Source organism: Oncorhynchus tshawytscha, linkage group LG03 (assembly GCF_018296145.1).
Source record: "Oncorhynchus tshawytscha isolate Ot180627B linkage group LG03, Otsh_v2.0, whole genome shotgun sequence".
Classification (NCBI taxonomy): Eukaryota; Metazoa; Chordata; class Actinopteri; order Salmoniformes; family Salmonidae; genus Oncorhynchus; species Oncorhynchus tshawytscha.
The window spans coordinates 9,951,001-9,968,566 of record NC_056431.1 but is presented as its reverse complement, the minus strand read 5'-3'; the positions used below and the strand labels follow the sequence as shown (position 1 = coordinate 9,968,566).

Here is a 17,566-nt window from a genome sequence, read left to right as displayed (position 1 = left end):
CTTCACTGACAAGTCGCAGTTTTGTCTCACCAGGGGGGATGGTCGGAATCGCGTTTATCGTCGAAGGAATGAGCGTTACATCGAGCCCTGTACTCTGGAGCCGGATCGAGGTGGAGGGTCCGTCATGGTCTGGGGGGTGTGTCACAGCACCATCAGACTTAGCTTGTTGTCATTGCGGGCAATCTTAACGCTGTGTGTTACAGGGAAGACATCCTCCTCCCTCATGTGGTACCCTTCCTGCAGGCTCATCCTGACATGACCCTCCAGCATGACATTGCCACCAGCCATACTGCTCGTTCTGTGCGTGATTTCCTGCAAGACAGAAATGTCAGTGTTCTGCATTGGCCAGCCAAGAGCCCGGATCTCAATCCCATTGAGAACGTCTGGGACCTGTTGGATAGGAGGGTGAGGGCTAGGGCCATTTCCCCCAGAAATGTCTGGGAACTTGCAGGTGCCTTAGTGGAAGAGTGGGGTAAAATCTCACAGCAAGAACTGGCAAATCTGGTGCAATCCATGAGGAGGATATGCACTGCAGTACTTAATGTAGCTGGTGGCCACACCAGATACTGTTACTTTTGATTTTGACCCTCCCCTTTTTTCAGGGACACATTATTCAGTTTCTGTTAGAAACATGTCTGTGGAACTTGTTGAGTTTATGTCTCCGTTCTTGAATCTTGTTTCGATTATACAAATATTTACCCATGTTAAGTTTGCTGAAAATAAACGTAGTTGCTGAGTTTAGTTAAAATTACAGGGAAATGGCTTTGTTATCATTATGCAGGTATATGGGGCGGAGAAAAGGTGGAGATAAAGGGTTGTATGTTTCTCTCTCTCTCTGTTTCATTCTTCTATCGGGTGAAGCTACATGTTCTGCAGCGGTGTTTAATTTCCCTGCTTTGACAATGGCAAAAGTAATGTTCCGACAGCCTGAGTGACAGTTTAGCAGTTGAATTTTAACCACATTTCTCATTAAAAAAGCCCAGACAGGCTAGGTCTGCTTCCCAAATGGTACCCTATTCCCTATATAGTGCACTACTTTTGACCAGCAATCGGGAATTGCAAAATGTTGATTCTGATGTGTGCTTGGGGTTATTGCCTTGCTGGAAGTTCCACTCGCGGCCAAGTTTCAGATTCCTGATGCGACAGAAGAGATACAATCCCTGAGTTTACCGCAGAAGAAACCAACCTCTTACCATTATACCAAGAGGAAAATCCCTCTTGGGCCGAGGCCAGACATTGATTTGGAAGCTGCAGGCAGGCTACTCCTTCATGTGACCATGAGCAACCATTCTTCGGCTCATGTCCGCTATACTGGCAGAGGCAAACAGGTTTTTGGCTAAATACTGTACATTAGAAACGTGTTATAAACATTATGCTGACCATGCTATCACGAGACAGACTTCTTCTTCTTCGAAGCAATTTGATATATTGTCTTGGTGTTTGATTAAGAGGAAGGACTCCTAATGATTCCTTATTTCTGCATGATAGAAAGACATGTTTGACCTACGGTACGGCGTAAATCTATATCAAATCAAACTTTATTCATAGATCACAAGTTAATGCATTTAAAGTTCTTAAAACAAAAGTAAAATAATAAATACATATATAAAAATGACAAAGATATGATAGATGATCTAGACAAAATAAAATGGTAAAATTAAACTGAATAGGGCAAGAAAACAACAGTGAAACCAGAGAGACTGATGGAAGTAAAATAAATAGGGCAAATAAAAAGATATCAGGATGATAAAGTAGCACAATTAAAATCACCCCAAGTAAAAGCACTACTGTCTCTGAGGACCTCAGAAAAGCCTGGTCTCATAGACTAGACATAACATAGTAAACGTAAATCAAGTATACGAAATTAGTATGATATGTTACGTTTTGTATGGTTACATAAGACAGAGATGGTTATGTCTTGGAAATTCTTACACAAGGACACTCAAAGGCAATCTTAAATTAATCATAGTTTATTTGTCAGCGTGCTGGAGAGGTTCCAACCAACTCAATGCATCATAGTACACATGTCAATCAGGAGCTCTGCCTGGGAAATCCCAACAGTTGTCTTATATACGGCTATACGCAGACAAGTTATATTTGCATGATGTAGCATAATTAATCATTACTGTTTTATTTAATTCATGTGACAGACCAATACTGGTTCATAGCACGTGACAGACCAATACCTCACAAGGCTTCTTTTCTCGAAGCTTAGACCTTGAAACTGAGATATCTTTCAAAACAAGGACTGGGCGTACTGCCAGATTTCAGCTACTGATAGTGGGGATTTGTACAGTCAACCACTTGCATGAACACATAAATTGGTTTATAGAACAGCACATGAATTGAACACAGAAATTAGATATAAGAAAAGCACAAACATTAAATGTCCATTACATTCCATCTCATCACTTGTGTGACAATAATCATTACATTTTAATGTAAGCATTTAGTTTTTAGCTTCTATATCAAAATATTCTATACTCCTATTAAAATAACGGAAATCAACACAGAAAAAACCCAGACACTTCATAATTTCAAACCCTTCATTCTGGGTTGTACAATCCAATTATAATGGTAATACTATAATCCATAATAAAGGTTAGACTTCTATTAATGGGAGTGAGTATCAAAAATACACACACATACCAAGAGATCTGTAGATTCAGAGAGGAATAAATCTCTCAATGTTAACCACTGTTTCCATATTTCATACCACCATGACCTATGTTTTCATGAACTGTCCCTGGGACATCAACCTAGTCAAAATATAAAACCCAGTTGTTTAACCTTCAAAAGGTTGGCGCTTGCTCATCAACTCAGTGTTCCACATAATGTAAACAGGTTAAGGGTTTAGATGACCTTCCCCTCAACTTGTTAAGGCACATGGAGCTATGGTGTTGTATCGTTGAATGTCATCTTCTAATTACTTCCACAAAAAACAGTTATCACACTTATCTACAACACTCAAAGGTACAGTACCCATTTGCCCTTTTTAAATGTAGGAAAATATAATATAGCATTCCTACGTGTGGCCTACCTTAGATATGTTAATTTGAAAGATCATACTCTACACATGCTGGTGCACAAACTGGCTGTCAGTCACTTCTGTATATTTGTTGATGTAAAGAGTGAGTTACTCTGTAATCTTAGATAATAATATATTACTTTCCTTTGAGGTTAGTCATTTGATAAATATATATTTCACCATTATTAAGGTAACAACAATAGCATTAGACCAATATCAAATATCCCCTCTGATCAGTTCCTTGCTCATCTCTAATGAGCCATATACAATATGCAGTTTATATAATTAATTTATTAATAACTGAATACTGGCATCCACAGAATGATAGAGTATCAAACAAAAATATATATTCTACTCACCTGGCAACTTGAGAGTAATCACACTGGTTGTTTCAAAGAGCCACACCGCATCAAACTGCAACACCACAGGTTGAGGGAATTATACAGTATTAGACAGTAGCTAAGCCAATCATCAAACAGATTGGAGGAAAACATTGCACCATCCCTACGGTGGAGCATGGTGGTGGCAGCATCAACATTGTTTTAATTTAAAGAAGGTGTAACTGTCTCTGTCAATCAGGGTTGGGGTCAATTCCATTTAAATTCAAGAACTACACTGAAATTCCAATTCCAAATATCTTCAAGGCTTTTCAATGAGGAAAATTTGGAATTGGTGTACTTTCTGAATATAGTGGAATTAAAATGGAATTGACTCCAACCCTGCTGTCAATAAGACAGCACAACTGGGATATACATTTACATAATCTAGTCATTCTGTTTTTATCCTCACCAACATGAAATCAACTTAACTATGCTTCAATTTCTTAATAGAAATCCTGTTCTGCATTAGCATTGGTAAACATAAAAATCAACTGAATGAAAGGAAACACATGAAACTTTATAGAAAGACACAGGATCACTCACTCATCTACAGAGCATGTCCACAGAATGAGACTGGTCAGAAAATGACCATGCAAATACCATGGACTGATGTGATAATAACAATTTCACAAGCAGAATGCAGGAGTTGAGACTGAAGGTTGACAGGGAAGGTCATGTAACTTCTCTATGTAAGCAGGGAATAGATTTGGTGATTTAGAGACATTCAGTATGTTGATGAGATTATGATAATAATAATAACAATAATAATTTGTTTGGTGCTTGTCTTTGTCCTATATCCCCTCTGACCTCTGCAGTATTTCCGTGTTCATCTGTTATGAAAAGTAGTACACAGTTCATATGTACGTAATTAATCAATAACTCAGTACTGACATCCACAGCATGATAGATCAGAATAAACAGGGTAAGTGTCTACCTGATACATGTCTTTAATACATCTAGCAATTATTTCTTCATTTAAAAATGTTTATTTGACAAAAATCTATTTCAACAAGCAATTTGGGACATACCAACCATACCCTAAACATAAGATATGATCAGTAACACATTTACACACATTCTCCATAAGACTAGCATGAGTGATGATGCATACCAAACTTCATTTTTAAAGTATGTTACATTTTAATGATATCTTATGGAGGAGATAGAGAGAACCCAGAGAGAAAATGTCCAAAATGACTTCCTTCTGAGGGTGAAAAAGATACATTTTAAGGATGATTCTGATATCGGAATATTTCATTATCTGGCCACTACTAGTAAAACGTTAAATGCTAATAAATGAGTTATAATGCCACTTATAATGCCAAATGAATTACAAGTAACTACTTTAACTATTCCTAGTAAATTAGACTTTGTAGTAAATTAGATAAACAGTAAATTGGCTTAGAGTGAGCAGTCCAGCTCAGAAGCAGTTCAGGGGTCGATGGTAGAGATCCTTCTGGCGATGTCACTCATTTGGAGCTACAGTTCTCATCTGGGAGATATGCGAGAAAAAAACAACAACAACGTTAATGGAGGTGTGTCACTGAATTCACATTTAGAATATGTTTGTCTCTATGGTCAAACTTGAACTTGTTGCAAATTATTTCATTAGATTGTGAGTTGTATATAACTCTTGATGTTCATATATTAGCAGAGATAAATTAGTGACATCAAAAGATGTCTTTACCTGCACTACTACTGGTGTGGTCTGGCCAGGACAGTGTAAACAACATTGGCAGCATCCTTTGGCTCTTTATCGCCATCCAGTGGTACATTTGTAACTTGAATCTGGTCCAGACTGGGAAGAAAAGAGGAATGGACATTTGAAGTCGGAAGTTTACACACACTTATGTTGGAGTCATTAAAACTTGTTTTTCAAACACTCCACAAATGTCTTGTTAACAAACTATAGTTTTGGCAAGTCAGTTAGGACATCTACTTTGTGCATGACACAAGTACTTTATCCATTAATTGTTAACAGACAGATTATTTCACTTATAATTCACTGTATCACAATTCCAGTCAGTCAGAAGTTTACATACACTAAGTTGACTGTGCCTTTAAACAGCTTGGAAAATTCCAGAAAATGATGTCATGGCTTTAAAGCTTCAGATAGGCTAATTAACATAATTTGAGTCATTTGGAGATGTACCTGTGGATGTATTTCAAGGCCTACCACTCAGTGCCTCTTTGCTTCACATCATGGGAAAATCAAAGGAAATCAGCCAAGACCCAGAAAAAAATTGTAGACCTCCACAAGTCTGGTTCAATCTTGGGAACAATTTCCAAATGCCTGAAGGTACCACGTTCATTTGTACAAACAATAATACGAAAGTATAAACACCATGGGACCACGCAGCCGTCATACCGCTCAGGAAGGAGACGCGTTCTCTCTCCTAGAGATGAACGTACTTTGGTTCGAAAAGTGCAAATCAATCCCAGAACAACAGCAAAGGACCTTGTGAAGATGCTGGAGAAAACAGTTACAAAAGTATCTATATCCACAGTAAAACGAATCCTATATCGACATAACCTGAAAGGCCGCTCTGCAAGGAAGAAGCCACTGCTCCAAAACCGCCATTAAAAAAGCCAGACTACGGTTTGCAACTGCACACGGGGACAAAGATCTTACTTTTTGGAGAAATGTCCTCTGGTCTGATGAAACAAAAATAGAACTGTTGGCCATGATGACTATCGTTATGTTTGAAAGCGGGAGGCTTTCAAGCTGAAGAACACCATCTAAACCGTGAAGCATGATGTGGGTGGTAGCATCATGTTGTGGGGTTGCTTTGCTGCAGGAGGGACTGGTGCACTTCACAAAATAGATGGCATCATGAGGTAGGAAAATGATGTGGCTATATCGAAGCAACATCTCAAGACATCAGTCAGGAAGTTAAAGCTTGGTCGCAAATGGGTCTTCCAAATGGACAATGACCCCAAGAATACTTCCAAAGTTGTGGCAAAATGGCTTAAGGACAACAAAGTCAATGTGTTGGAGTGGCCATCACAAAGCCCGGACCTCAATCCTATAGAAAATTTGTGGGCAGAACTAAAAAAATGTATGCAAGCAAGGAGGCCTAAAAACCTGACTCAGTTACACCAGCTCTGTCAGGGGGAATGGGCCAAAATTCACCCAACTTATTGTGGGAAGCTTGTGGAAGGCTACCCAAAACGTTTGACCCAAGTTAAACAATTTAAAGGCAATGTTACAAAATACTAAGTGATTGTAAACCTCTGACCCACTGGGAATGTGATGAAACCTCAAATAAAACATTTTCTCTACTATTATTCTGACATTTCACATTCTTAAAATAAAGTGGTGATCCTTACTAACCTAAGACAGGGAATTTATACTCTGATTAAATGTCAGGAATTGTGAAAAACTGAGTTTAAATGTATTTGACTAAGGTGTATGTAAACTTCTGACTTCAACTGTAGGTAATGCAATGTGCCACTGGTCTGTATGTCAGAAAGAGGAAGAGAGAAGGATAAGACTGAGAGAGGAGATGCATGAGCAGGAAGGGAGAGGGTAGGAGGAGAAAGAGGAAGGAGAGTGTATAAGGGAGAGGAGAGAAGGAGAAAGGTGAGTAGAACGGGGAGAGAGGGGGTAAGAAGAAGAGAAAAGAGGAAGATCGAGGGGAGAGGGTAGGAGGAAGTGAGAGATGGAGGATGGTTGGTTACCTTGGGATCCTGGAGTAATGCACAGTGATATAGTTGAGGATGCTGTCTGCCTCTGTGCAGGGTGGAGCATCCTTCAGGGGTACGATGGAGGGATGGGCCCTCTCATACACCTCCTCTGGCTCCTCCTATCAAACACAGAGAAAATAGGGGGATTCCTATGAGAGGACTGAAGAAGGGTTGATGTCACTTCAATAGAGAGAACCCAAACCTGGGTTTAAAATGTGTCCGAATGATGGGGTTGTAACTACCCCTGATGTATTTACATGGTAGGTGCAGTGTCATTAAAGTGTAGGTACATATTGTTACCTTTGATCTTTCAAAAGAAGATGGGAATCCAATCTTGAGGAATTCTAATGGCATGACCTGATTATTACAAGTGGAACATGGTGTTTCCCTCTAGTGGTGCAGAGTGGGTGTTGTTGTTTAACCTACCGGGATGTCAGACATCTTGCCAGTCCTCAACTGAAGGGTCTGCTGGACTGACTCGTAGAACAGGGTGTCAGCTGTCACCGATGGCCTCTGTTATTCCATATAAATACAACCAATGACAATTCTTTGTTAAATATTTTTCTATATATTATTTCATCACATAATGGCTAGGCTATATTGATGCCAATGCTTGGAGGAGGAAGAGTCAAGTACCTTCTTGTTTTCCTCTGGATATTCCATGTCTACTCTGTGCATGTTTTTGCTGTGAAGAAGGCAGATAGATACAACATATTGATTTCCACAATCAAATGAAGTGTCTAGTAACACTGATTCGGGCCAATGTTCCTGAGGTCCCCTGCCTTCCATAGACCATCATAGTGTTGAAAGGTGTAGTGCGTCACCTGATCATGACGGCCACAGTGAGAGTGATGAGACCAGCAGACACGCCCACAGCTGAGGCCAGGGCGATAACCTTCAGTCTGCCTGCCAATCAGAGAGCAACAACTGGTTCAGTCTGAGTAAATCTGACAGTAGTCACCATCATAGAGGGGAGAATGGGGATGTTTGGGTTAATGACAGTGAGAGTGAAGGAGAGGAAAGAGATGGTCAAGAAGAATGAGAAGAAAATAGGGACAGAAAGATTGACAGACATAGACAGGAAGACAGACAGAGCAAAATATCCAGCTTTTGTCGGCTCCATTAATCAATTATCAAATCTCTAGAGTTCTGTTATCTGATATCAAAGTTCAGCTCTTCTTCCCCTTTTACAGTTAGTGAAAGTTATCCATATATGACTCACAGGTCAGAGAATTGAAATCAGAAAGTCTCTGGGATCGTGAGTGGGAAGACTGAGGGGCATACAGTGACACATTTAGGTAGGGTGTCTTGCCAAACATGTCTGTGAGACAGACATTACATTTACAGTAGTGATTAAATAAGAAACACACAGGCAGAAGCCATCTGGGTCACTGAGTTCAGACTCCCCACCTCCTACTCTAACCTCCCTCCATCCTGCCCAGTCCACTGACCTCTGACCCTGACAGTGAGGACAGGCGAGCTGTGGACGCCGATACGGTTGCGTGCCTCGCAGTAGTACTGGCCGCTCTCCCCGGGGCTGACCTCAGCGAAGGTGTAGCTTGGGCCCGATCGCGTTACCCAGGCGTCAGCCGCATTGATCCTGAACCACGTGTAGTTGTCCACCGCCGGGTTGGCCTGGCTGCTGCAGGTCAGAGTCAGAGGACGGCCCGCGTCGATCACACTGGAGGGCTGCGCAAACACAGACGTGTTCTTAGGGGCATCTGGGAGAGAGGGGAGAAGAGGAGAGGTGTGGGGGGGGCATGCAGAGAGAGAGAGAGAGAGAGGGATAGGGGAGAGGATAAAAATGGTGGCATGGAGGGGAGTGAAAGAGAGAAAGGATAATATGATAGACAGACAGGCAGCCAAGGGCAGAGAGAGGGGTGAGAGAGAGAGGAGAAGGAGGGAAGGGGGGAGTAGACCCACAGGCAGCCAAGGGCAAAGAGAGATGAGAGAGAGAAGAGAAGGGGAAAAGGGGGGGAGTAGACCAACAGGGAGTCAAGGTGATGGAGGAGAGAGAGAGAGGGAGAAAAACAAGGAAAGTTAAACAAATATTTAGAGAGATAGAAAGATGTTTGAGAAATTACAAAACAGAGGGGGCGAGAGGGATCGAGAGAGAAAGAGAGAGAGACACTGACAGAGACAGGTAGATTGATTGGTTCCTCCACAGTGCAGAAAGGAGTTTAGGTGTCATTTTGCATACAGAGGAACCTGAGCAGCACACAGGCTCCACACACACTCCTGCTCACCTTAACACACTCCTGAGGTTGGACATACACTGAGTGGACAAAACATGACATAGACTGACCAAGTGAATCCTATGATCCCTTATTGGTCACCTGTTAAATCCACTTCAATCAGTGTAGATGAAGCGGTGGAGGCAGGTTAAAGAAGGATTTTTAAGGCTTGAGACAATTGATACATGGATTGTGTATGTGTGCCACTCAGAGGGTGAATGGTCAAGACAAAATATTTAAGTGCCTTTGAACAGGGTACGGTAGAAGGTGCCAGGCACACCAGTTTGGGTGTGTCAAGAACTGCAGCACTGATGGATTATTCACGCTCAACAATTTCCTGTGTGTATCAAGCATGGTCCACTACCCAAAGTACATCCAGGCAACTTGACACAACTGTGGGAAGCATTGAGGTCAACATAGGCCAGCATCCCTATGGAATGGTTTTGACACCTTGTAGAGTCCATGGCCCGACAAATTGAGTCTGTTCTAAAGGAATGTGTTCCTAATGTTTTGTACACTCAGTGTACACCATATCTCTCTCTTGGAATAGAAGAGCTTGCAAAATGACCACAGTATTTTCATCAATTTACAGTGTGCGGTCAGGAACCATTATCAGATTTCTTGACCGTTTCATAACATTATCAGCTACAGTGTTATATCTGTACAATCCAGGCAACAATTCAGACCAGTGGACAGCCAGCCATTATTTGAACATTACTTATACAGAAGATTTTAGAGAAATCTTGTTGTTCTACTTACAGAGAATGGCGAGGGTGAAAACAGAGGAGCTGCCCTGTCCATGCTGGTTCCAGGCCGTGCAGTAGTACTGTCCTCCGTTCTGTGAGCGGACGCTGGGGAAGGAGAGGTTCTGTGTTGACCCTTTGGCCCAGGTCTGACCCCCCATGATCTTGAACCAGGCATAGCGGTCCACTGGGGGGTGGGCCTTGCTGCTGCAGGTCAGGTTGACAGAGTAGCCTTCCTTGATGTCTCCTGTTGGACTAACCAACACCTTGGTGCTCTTTGGAGAGTCTGGACAACAAAACAATACATTATTGTGATGATGTATTCGCTTAGCAGAGTAGTAACATAAATTGCAGGTATGAAAAGTAGAGTTATGCAGTGACAATTTAAGAAGTCAAAATGCCCTTGTGGACATTGTGGAAAGTGTACTGTAACTTCCTGTTGTAGGCCTTGTGACAAATGATGCCCCCATAGTTGCTAAAATAAACATATTACCCAATCATGATTGACCAAGACTACCCTCACAGACAGTGTCATGAACTACTGGCAGTTTGGCACTTGGTCATGTGAAAGATGAATAGATGTTCAATCTTTACAACAGTAATATACTTGTATTCCCTATAGTAGGCAATAACTTAATATGACCATATCAGACTCACTAGCTATACACTAATTGTTGTATTGACCATAGAACTAGAATTCCAATTCCATGGTATCAACTGCTTCCAAAACCATACCGCAAGCAATGTTTGTCTAAAAACACTAAATACGCACTGATAATGTATAGACATGCATAGATACCAACAGCCAGCCCTTACATGTGACGTTGAGCAGGACAGGTTTGGACCTCTCTGTACCAAGTGGGTTGCGTGCCACACAGAAGTACTCTCCCCGGTCGGTGTGGGACACCCTCTTCAGGTGGAGCTGGGGTCTGAAGCTGTCTGGAATGCTGCCACTCTCCCTGTCCTTAAACCAGGCGTAGCTCTCCACCACCGGAGCCCCACTGCTGTTGCAGGTCATAGTCACAGAGACCCCCTCCACTACCACACCCATGGGACTCACCTCAATCACTGTGGAACGAGGAGCATCTAGGGGATGTTGGGGAGAGCGAAGGAGAGAGAGTTACTACACTGTTGGAGCTAGAAACACAAGCATTTTGCTATTCCCGCAATAACATTTGCTAAACATGTGTATGTGACCAATAAAATAGGGTTTGATTTAAGAGGTGAAGATAATGAAAAGAAGAAAATGAAATGGGAAGATGGAGAGAGAGAGAGAGAGAGAGAGAGAGAGAGAGAGAGAGAGGGAGAGAGAGAGAGAGAGAGGGAGAGAGAGAGAGAGAGAGAGAGAGAGAGAGAGAGACGGGGGCGAGAGAGAGAGAGAGAAAGAGAGAGAGAGAGAGAGAGAGAGGGGAGAGAGAGAGAGAGAGAGGGGAGAGAGAGAGACCGGGGAGAGAGAGAGAGAGAGAGAGAGAGACGGGAGAGAGAGAGAGAGAGAGAGAGAGAGAGAGAGAGAGAGAGGGGAGAGAGAGAGAGAGAGAGAGAGACGGGGGGAGAGAGAGAGAGAGAGAGAGAGAGGGGAGAGAGAGAGTGAGAGAGAGAGACGGGGGAGAGAGAGAGAGAGAGAGAGAGAGAGAGAGAGAGAGAGAGAGAGAGAGAGAGAGAGAAAGAGAAAGAGGGGAGAGCGAGAGAGAGAGAGAGAGAGAGAGAGAGACAGGGGAGAGAGAGAGAGAGAGAGACGGGGGATAGAAAGTAAATACTAACTGAAACCTATAAGGTCATGAAAATTCAAACGTCAATCACGCATAAACACTACTCACGTCCCAGAGCCAAGGCCAGCGGCGGAGACTGGACATTCTGTGGGGGGATTGGGCGACAGGTGTAGGTACCAGCGTGCTGGCTGTCAAAGTTGTAGATGGTCAGCCACTTCTCAGGTGATCCCAGGTTGATGCCGTTCCTGTAGAGAGCAAGACTCCTCCCTTCTGCAGCACAGCCTCTGGCCATACAGCCCAGGTACACTGTCTCTCCTGACCCAAACATGTTGGCTGTCCTCGCAGGATGGACCTGAACCTGAAGCTCTGGGAGCAACACAGACAAAGAGAATTATGGAACAACATTCAACGAATATAACTAATTTGTTTACCTAACATCATATTCCTCTGTGCTATGACGCAAGGCGTTGATATAGCCTCAACAGCTGTGTGTATTAGAGACAGTTACTGTATGTGTATGTCCTGGAATAATTGTGGCTCGGAGAAGCATGTATCACAGTGAACATGGTAAATGTCAATGGATATGCTCCACAACATGCTACAATGAATACATTTCAAGCACAGATTAACATGGGATTTATAAAGATTTAATCAAATGAACCAAAATTACAAAAGCTGTTTTGATATGCAGGATAGATGACTGACCTGTGACAAAGAGCGAGACGGTGTCCGGGGAGGTCCATCGTCCCTGTGGGTGGTCTGTCTCAAACCTGAAGTGGTACTGTCCAGCATCGCCAAGGTTCACGTTGGTGATCTGGATCCCACAGCTTTTATGGCTGCCTGTATACTTTGTCCTTCCTCTATAAGACATGCTAACCAAGCTGGAGTCAGAGTGGTGGGCAAAATCCCTCCGGCCAGAGACCCTGAACCACATCACCCTCCTGACAGTGTGTCCTGATGGGTAGTCATACCAACAAGGGAGAGTGACAGTGGTCCCAGCCCAGACACAGATCTCTCTCCGGGTGAAGGACACAGTCCACTTGCTACCCCCAGAGCCTGGAAGAAAACACAAACATTACTGATGAAGCCAATAATGTGTGCAGGGTGTCCTCATGTGCTGCCTGCTGCTGACTGTCTGTCTCACAGATCAATACCATATAAATAACCTGTGCGCAATGCAAGGACACCTGGGTAACTTTAGAAGTATAAGCACAGAACAGAATGATTTTAGAACATAGGCCATAGGCTACTGAAGTGGCATTTAATAAAATGCCGGTAACTAAGGTGCAATAAGTTGTATTATGCAGTTACCTGGTAAAGCGGTGAGGATGGCGCTCAATGCAAACGCAACTGTTAACATGTCTCCGCACAAGCCCTACAAAGTCAAATTCAACCAGAGAGTGAAAATTGATATGAGTGAACAGAAGGAACGAAAGCAACGATCAGCATCAACATCATCATGACCAATAGATCACCGAAGACCCACCTCGCCAGGTGTCCTTGTCCTCCTTTCTCACAGAGTAGCCAGGAAAGTCAGTCTGCGCACCGGGCAATCGGTGTCTATTATTATGAGGACGCAGGTCGCGGAATTTGTTTGTGAGGCTGACCCAACCTAGGATAAGATAGAAGAGGAGGCGGGGACGGGTCAGTCTCGAGTCTCTAGCCATCACCTCTAACCATGTCGAATCATGCTCCTGCCGAGCTCTCCTCCACAACCCGCTTTAGCTCCGATTATGCAACCTGGACTCATGGGTAGACGTAAGAAAGTAAACGAAAATCCGGGACGCTCAAATTAGTAAATTACGTTTGGTATGGTATGTATTAATTTGTAGTTATCCATAATCTATTTCATATGATATGTTATGAATTCCAATTTGTTGTGGCTAAAGTTAAACTCTAACATTAGCTAGGTGGCTAGCATAAGCTAGGCTAGGGGTTAGGGTTAGGGTTAAGGTTAGGGGTGTAGTGCTGCCGGAGTGCAAAGGAGAGGTGCTAAATCTAAACATATTTTTTATTTGAGATTCTTCAAAGTAGTCACCTTACCTTGGTGGCATTCTTGGTATTCTCTCAACCAGCTTCATGAGGTAGTCACCTGGAATGCATTTCAATTAACAGGTATGCCTTGTTAAAAGTTAATTTGTGGAATTTATTTCCTTCTTAATTAATGTGTTTGATCCAATCCATTGTGATGTGACAAAGTAGGGGTGGTATACAGAAGATAGCCCTATTTGGTAAAAGACCAAGTCCATATTATGGCAAGAACAGAGCAAATAAGCAACGAGAAAGACAGTCCATCATTACTTTAAGACATTAAAGTCAGTCAATATGGAACATTTCAAGAACTTTAAAAGTTTCTTCAAGTGTAGTTGCAAGAACCATCAAGGGCTGTGAAGAAACTGGCTCTCATGAGGACCCCCACAGGAAAGGAAGACCCAAAGTTACCTCTTCTGCAAAGGACAAGTTCATTAGAGTTACCAGCCTCAGATTGAAGCCCAAATAAATGCTTCACAGAGTTCAAGTAACATACACATCTCAACATCAACTGTTCAGAGGAGACAGAGTGAATCAGGCCTTCATGGTCGAATTTCTGCAAAGAAACCACTACTATAGGACACCAATAATAAGAAGAGACTTGCTTGGGCCAAGAACCACGAGCAATGGTCATTAGACCGGTGGAAATCTGTCCTTTGGTCTGATGAGTCCAAATTTTAGATTTTTGGTTCCAACCACCAAGTCTTTGTGAGATACAGAGTAGGTGAACAGATGATCTCTGCATGTGTGGTTCCCATCGTGAAGCGTGGAGGAGAACGTGTGATGGTGTGGGGGTGCTTTGCTGGTGACACTAGCAGTGATTTATTTAGAATTCAAGGCACACTTAACCAGCATGGCGACCACAGCATTCTGCAGCAATACGGCAACCCATCTGGTTTGCGCTTAGTGGGACTATCATTTTTTTTCCAACAGGACAATGACTCAAAACACACCTCCAGGCTGTGTAAGGGCTATTTGACCAAGGAGGGTGATGGAGTGCTGCATCAGATGATCTGGCCTCCACAATCACCCGACCTCAACCCAATTGAGATGGTTTGGGATGAGTTGGACCACAGAGTGAAGGAAAAGCAGCCAACAAGTGCTCAGAATATGTGGGAACTCCTTCAAGACTGTTGGAAAAGGATTCCCCATAAAGCTGGCTGAGAGAATGCCAATAGTGTTCAAAGCTGTAGTCAAGGCAAATGGTGGCTTCTTTGAAGAATCTAAAATATAACATATATTTTTATTTGTTTAACACTTTTTTTGTTACTACATGATTCCATATGTGTTAATTCATAGCGTTGATGTCTTCACTATTATTCTAGAATGTAGAAAATAGTTTTTAAAAAACAACAACACTTGAATGAGCACTGTAGGTGTGTCCAGACATTTGAAGGGTACTGTTTAACAGCCTAGAGGTAGGTAAATGGTGATTTCTTCCCTGTCTTCTCTCTGGCGTTGTCGATAATGATGCCGAACAATAGTCTACGTGTGCACACACGTGTGTCTGCCTCGATATTCATAAAACTCCAAGGACCCCCTCTTGAACTGTGGAACCCAGAACAATTTGTGACCACTACTGTATGTATTTGTATTTTCATTAGGCTATAGCCTACACATAATTACACCACATACAGTAATCACAGGCCTATTAGGCTACAGGCCTACTGAAGGATTATTGTTGTTTGTTTCTGAACGGGCCAAATGGCTGAGCTACCCTTCAGCTATCCTCCAGCACCACAAGTTGGTTAAACTTTATTAACATAATTGTGCGATCCTGGCGCTGTCCTTTCAACACCACGAAGGGTGCTACAATTGCTTAAAATGACATCTCATCAAAATCTGTTGCCTACGCCTAATGGTAATTTTCATCACTTATTATTATTATTATTATTACAAATAGAAGATTATTACTTCTCAAAATGGTGCTCGTTTAGTAGTTAGATCAATGCTGAATCAATGTCTAGATCACATAATTATTCATTTTCATTTTACAGAACAGAATATAATACTATAGCATAGTAGGCCTTTATCATTACTGTTACATCAAAAACACCACCTCATCTCTAATGAGATATTAGGATGGTTAGCCTGAGCTGAATAGTCCCCCAAAAATGATGTGTCAAAACTCAACAGAGTTCGTCGCTAGGCAGGATATATACTTTGAAACAAAATACAAGAAAGGCTAATAGTTTGTTAGCACCATTGTCTCTAATTCACTTAGAAACAGCAATGATTATGATCAATCAAATGATTGACACGGAGAAGCAGTTTGGACTTTTCACTGGTAAAACATGAATAATTATCATTCACGATTGACAGTGATGATAGCCTATTTTGAAATTAGGTAGCCTAAGCCTGTTTGATGGTATTAAAAACAAAACATGTTCTTTAAACAAAATGTGTGGGCATAGCCAGATGTTGCAATTGGAGGATGCATTTTATGCATATTCTAAAATGATAGGCTATTCCATTGGCTACATCTGTCAGTACAAACTTTTGATTGATGAAAACATGTTATTTTTGTGCTCCCTCACCTAACAAAATAGCACTACACCACTGGTTAAGATTAGGGTTATTATTTAGGTTAAAGGGTTAAGGTTAGGGTTAGGGGAAGGGTTAACGTAAACTCACGTAAACTCGTACATTGCCTTGGTCTGTACAATTGCCCTTATTATAGCGCCCCAAAAACGTAATACTTCCAGATCAACTGTAATGTCAATACCATTGTAAAGCACAATTTCTCCCCTTTCCAACAGAATCAATTACGTGACCTAAACGCTGCCTGTTTCTGCATAATTCAAGCATCGGGTCTTTTTTTTAAATGGCGGGTGGGGAAGCGAAAATAATGCGTGATAGTGAGAAGGAGAATGTTGTGTGGGAAAATGGCTTTTTTTCACTCGATCTGTCCAATTTATCACCTTATCGCCTCTAAAATGTAAATATATCAATATAAAGAGTTTATATAATGTGTCATTACATACCTATTTTAAGGTTTGTGTCAAATTTGAATCGGGATTTTAGGGCGGTGCTAAAGTGATCTTAGAAGTAAACAGCGGCTTTGAGAATGATGATCGCATGCAATGATGACGAAAAAAATGACTAGGTATCCCCCCGTCACTGACCATTTCTTGTTTTGAAAGGATGATAGAAGTGCTACACCTGGTGGAGAGAGATTGTAAGACAGAAATAGTTGCTTTATGCGTGCTGTACGTTACGACATGACATGTCAAGATGTAATTGAGGGTCCGTTTTCTCAACTTTTCTCCAATACTATAGAGCCATTACCATGTCGATCAAGGCTTGAATAGAAACCTAGTTCACACCCCCGATTTTGAAGTCAACACAGTCGCTACAGTCCTATTCGTTTTCTTTGTAGCCTCGTTTGAATGTTCCGTTTGCCACATTTGTACGGAATGGGGTGAGTTTACGTTAGCTAAAATGTTAAATAGTTGCAAAGTAGCTAAAAGGTAGAAAGTAGTAGCAAAGTTGCTAATTAGCTAAAATACTAAAGTTGCTGGACATTTGAGTTATACTTTTGTAACCATACGAAACTTAACATACTAATTTCAGCGTCCCAGATTTTTGTTTACTATGTGGTGTCTAGTATATGAGACCAGCCTGGTCTATTAATCTATTAACTGAAACTTTACTCCCGTTCCAGTGACTGCTCAGTCAAATGTGGCAGCGCAATCAATTTCCCGCTGCTGACACACGATCCATTGTTTACAACTCACCAACCCTACAGCAAGGG

General features: G+C 42.0%; 1 protein-coding gene across 1 annotated transcript; it reads right to left on the bottom strand.

The window, feature by feature from the left end:
• Positions 1–3,742: 3,742 nt before the first annotated feature.
• On the bottom strand, positions 3,743–11,152 carry LOC121841410 (B-cell receptor CD22-like). The gene is made up of 9 exons (XM_042309610.1): positions 10,889–11,152; positions 10,089–10,358; positions 8,547–8,816; positions 7,920–8,001; positions 7,732–7,780; positions 7,522–7,608; positions 7,090–7,214; positions 5,096–5,206; positions 3,743–4,900 (listed from the first exon to the last, which is right to left on the bottom strand). Exons 1-8 carry the CDS (start codon positions 11,121–11,123, stop codon positions 5,104–5,106), a joined length of 1,221 nt encoding a protein of 406 aa, XP_042165544.1. The 5' UTR covers positions 11,124–11,152; the 3' UTR covers positions 3,743–4,900; positions 5,096–5,103.
• Between the last annotated feature and the right edge of the window lie 6,414 nt (positions 11,153–17,566).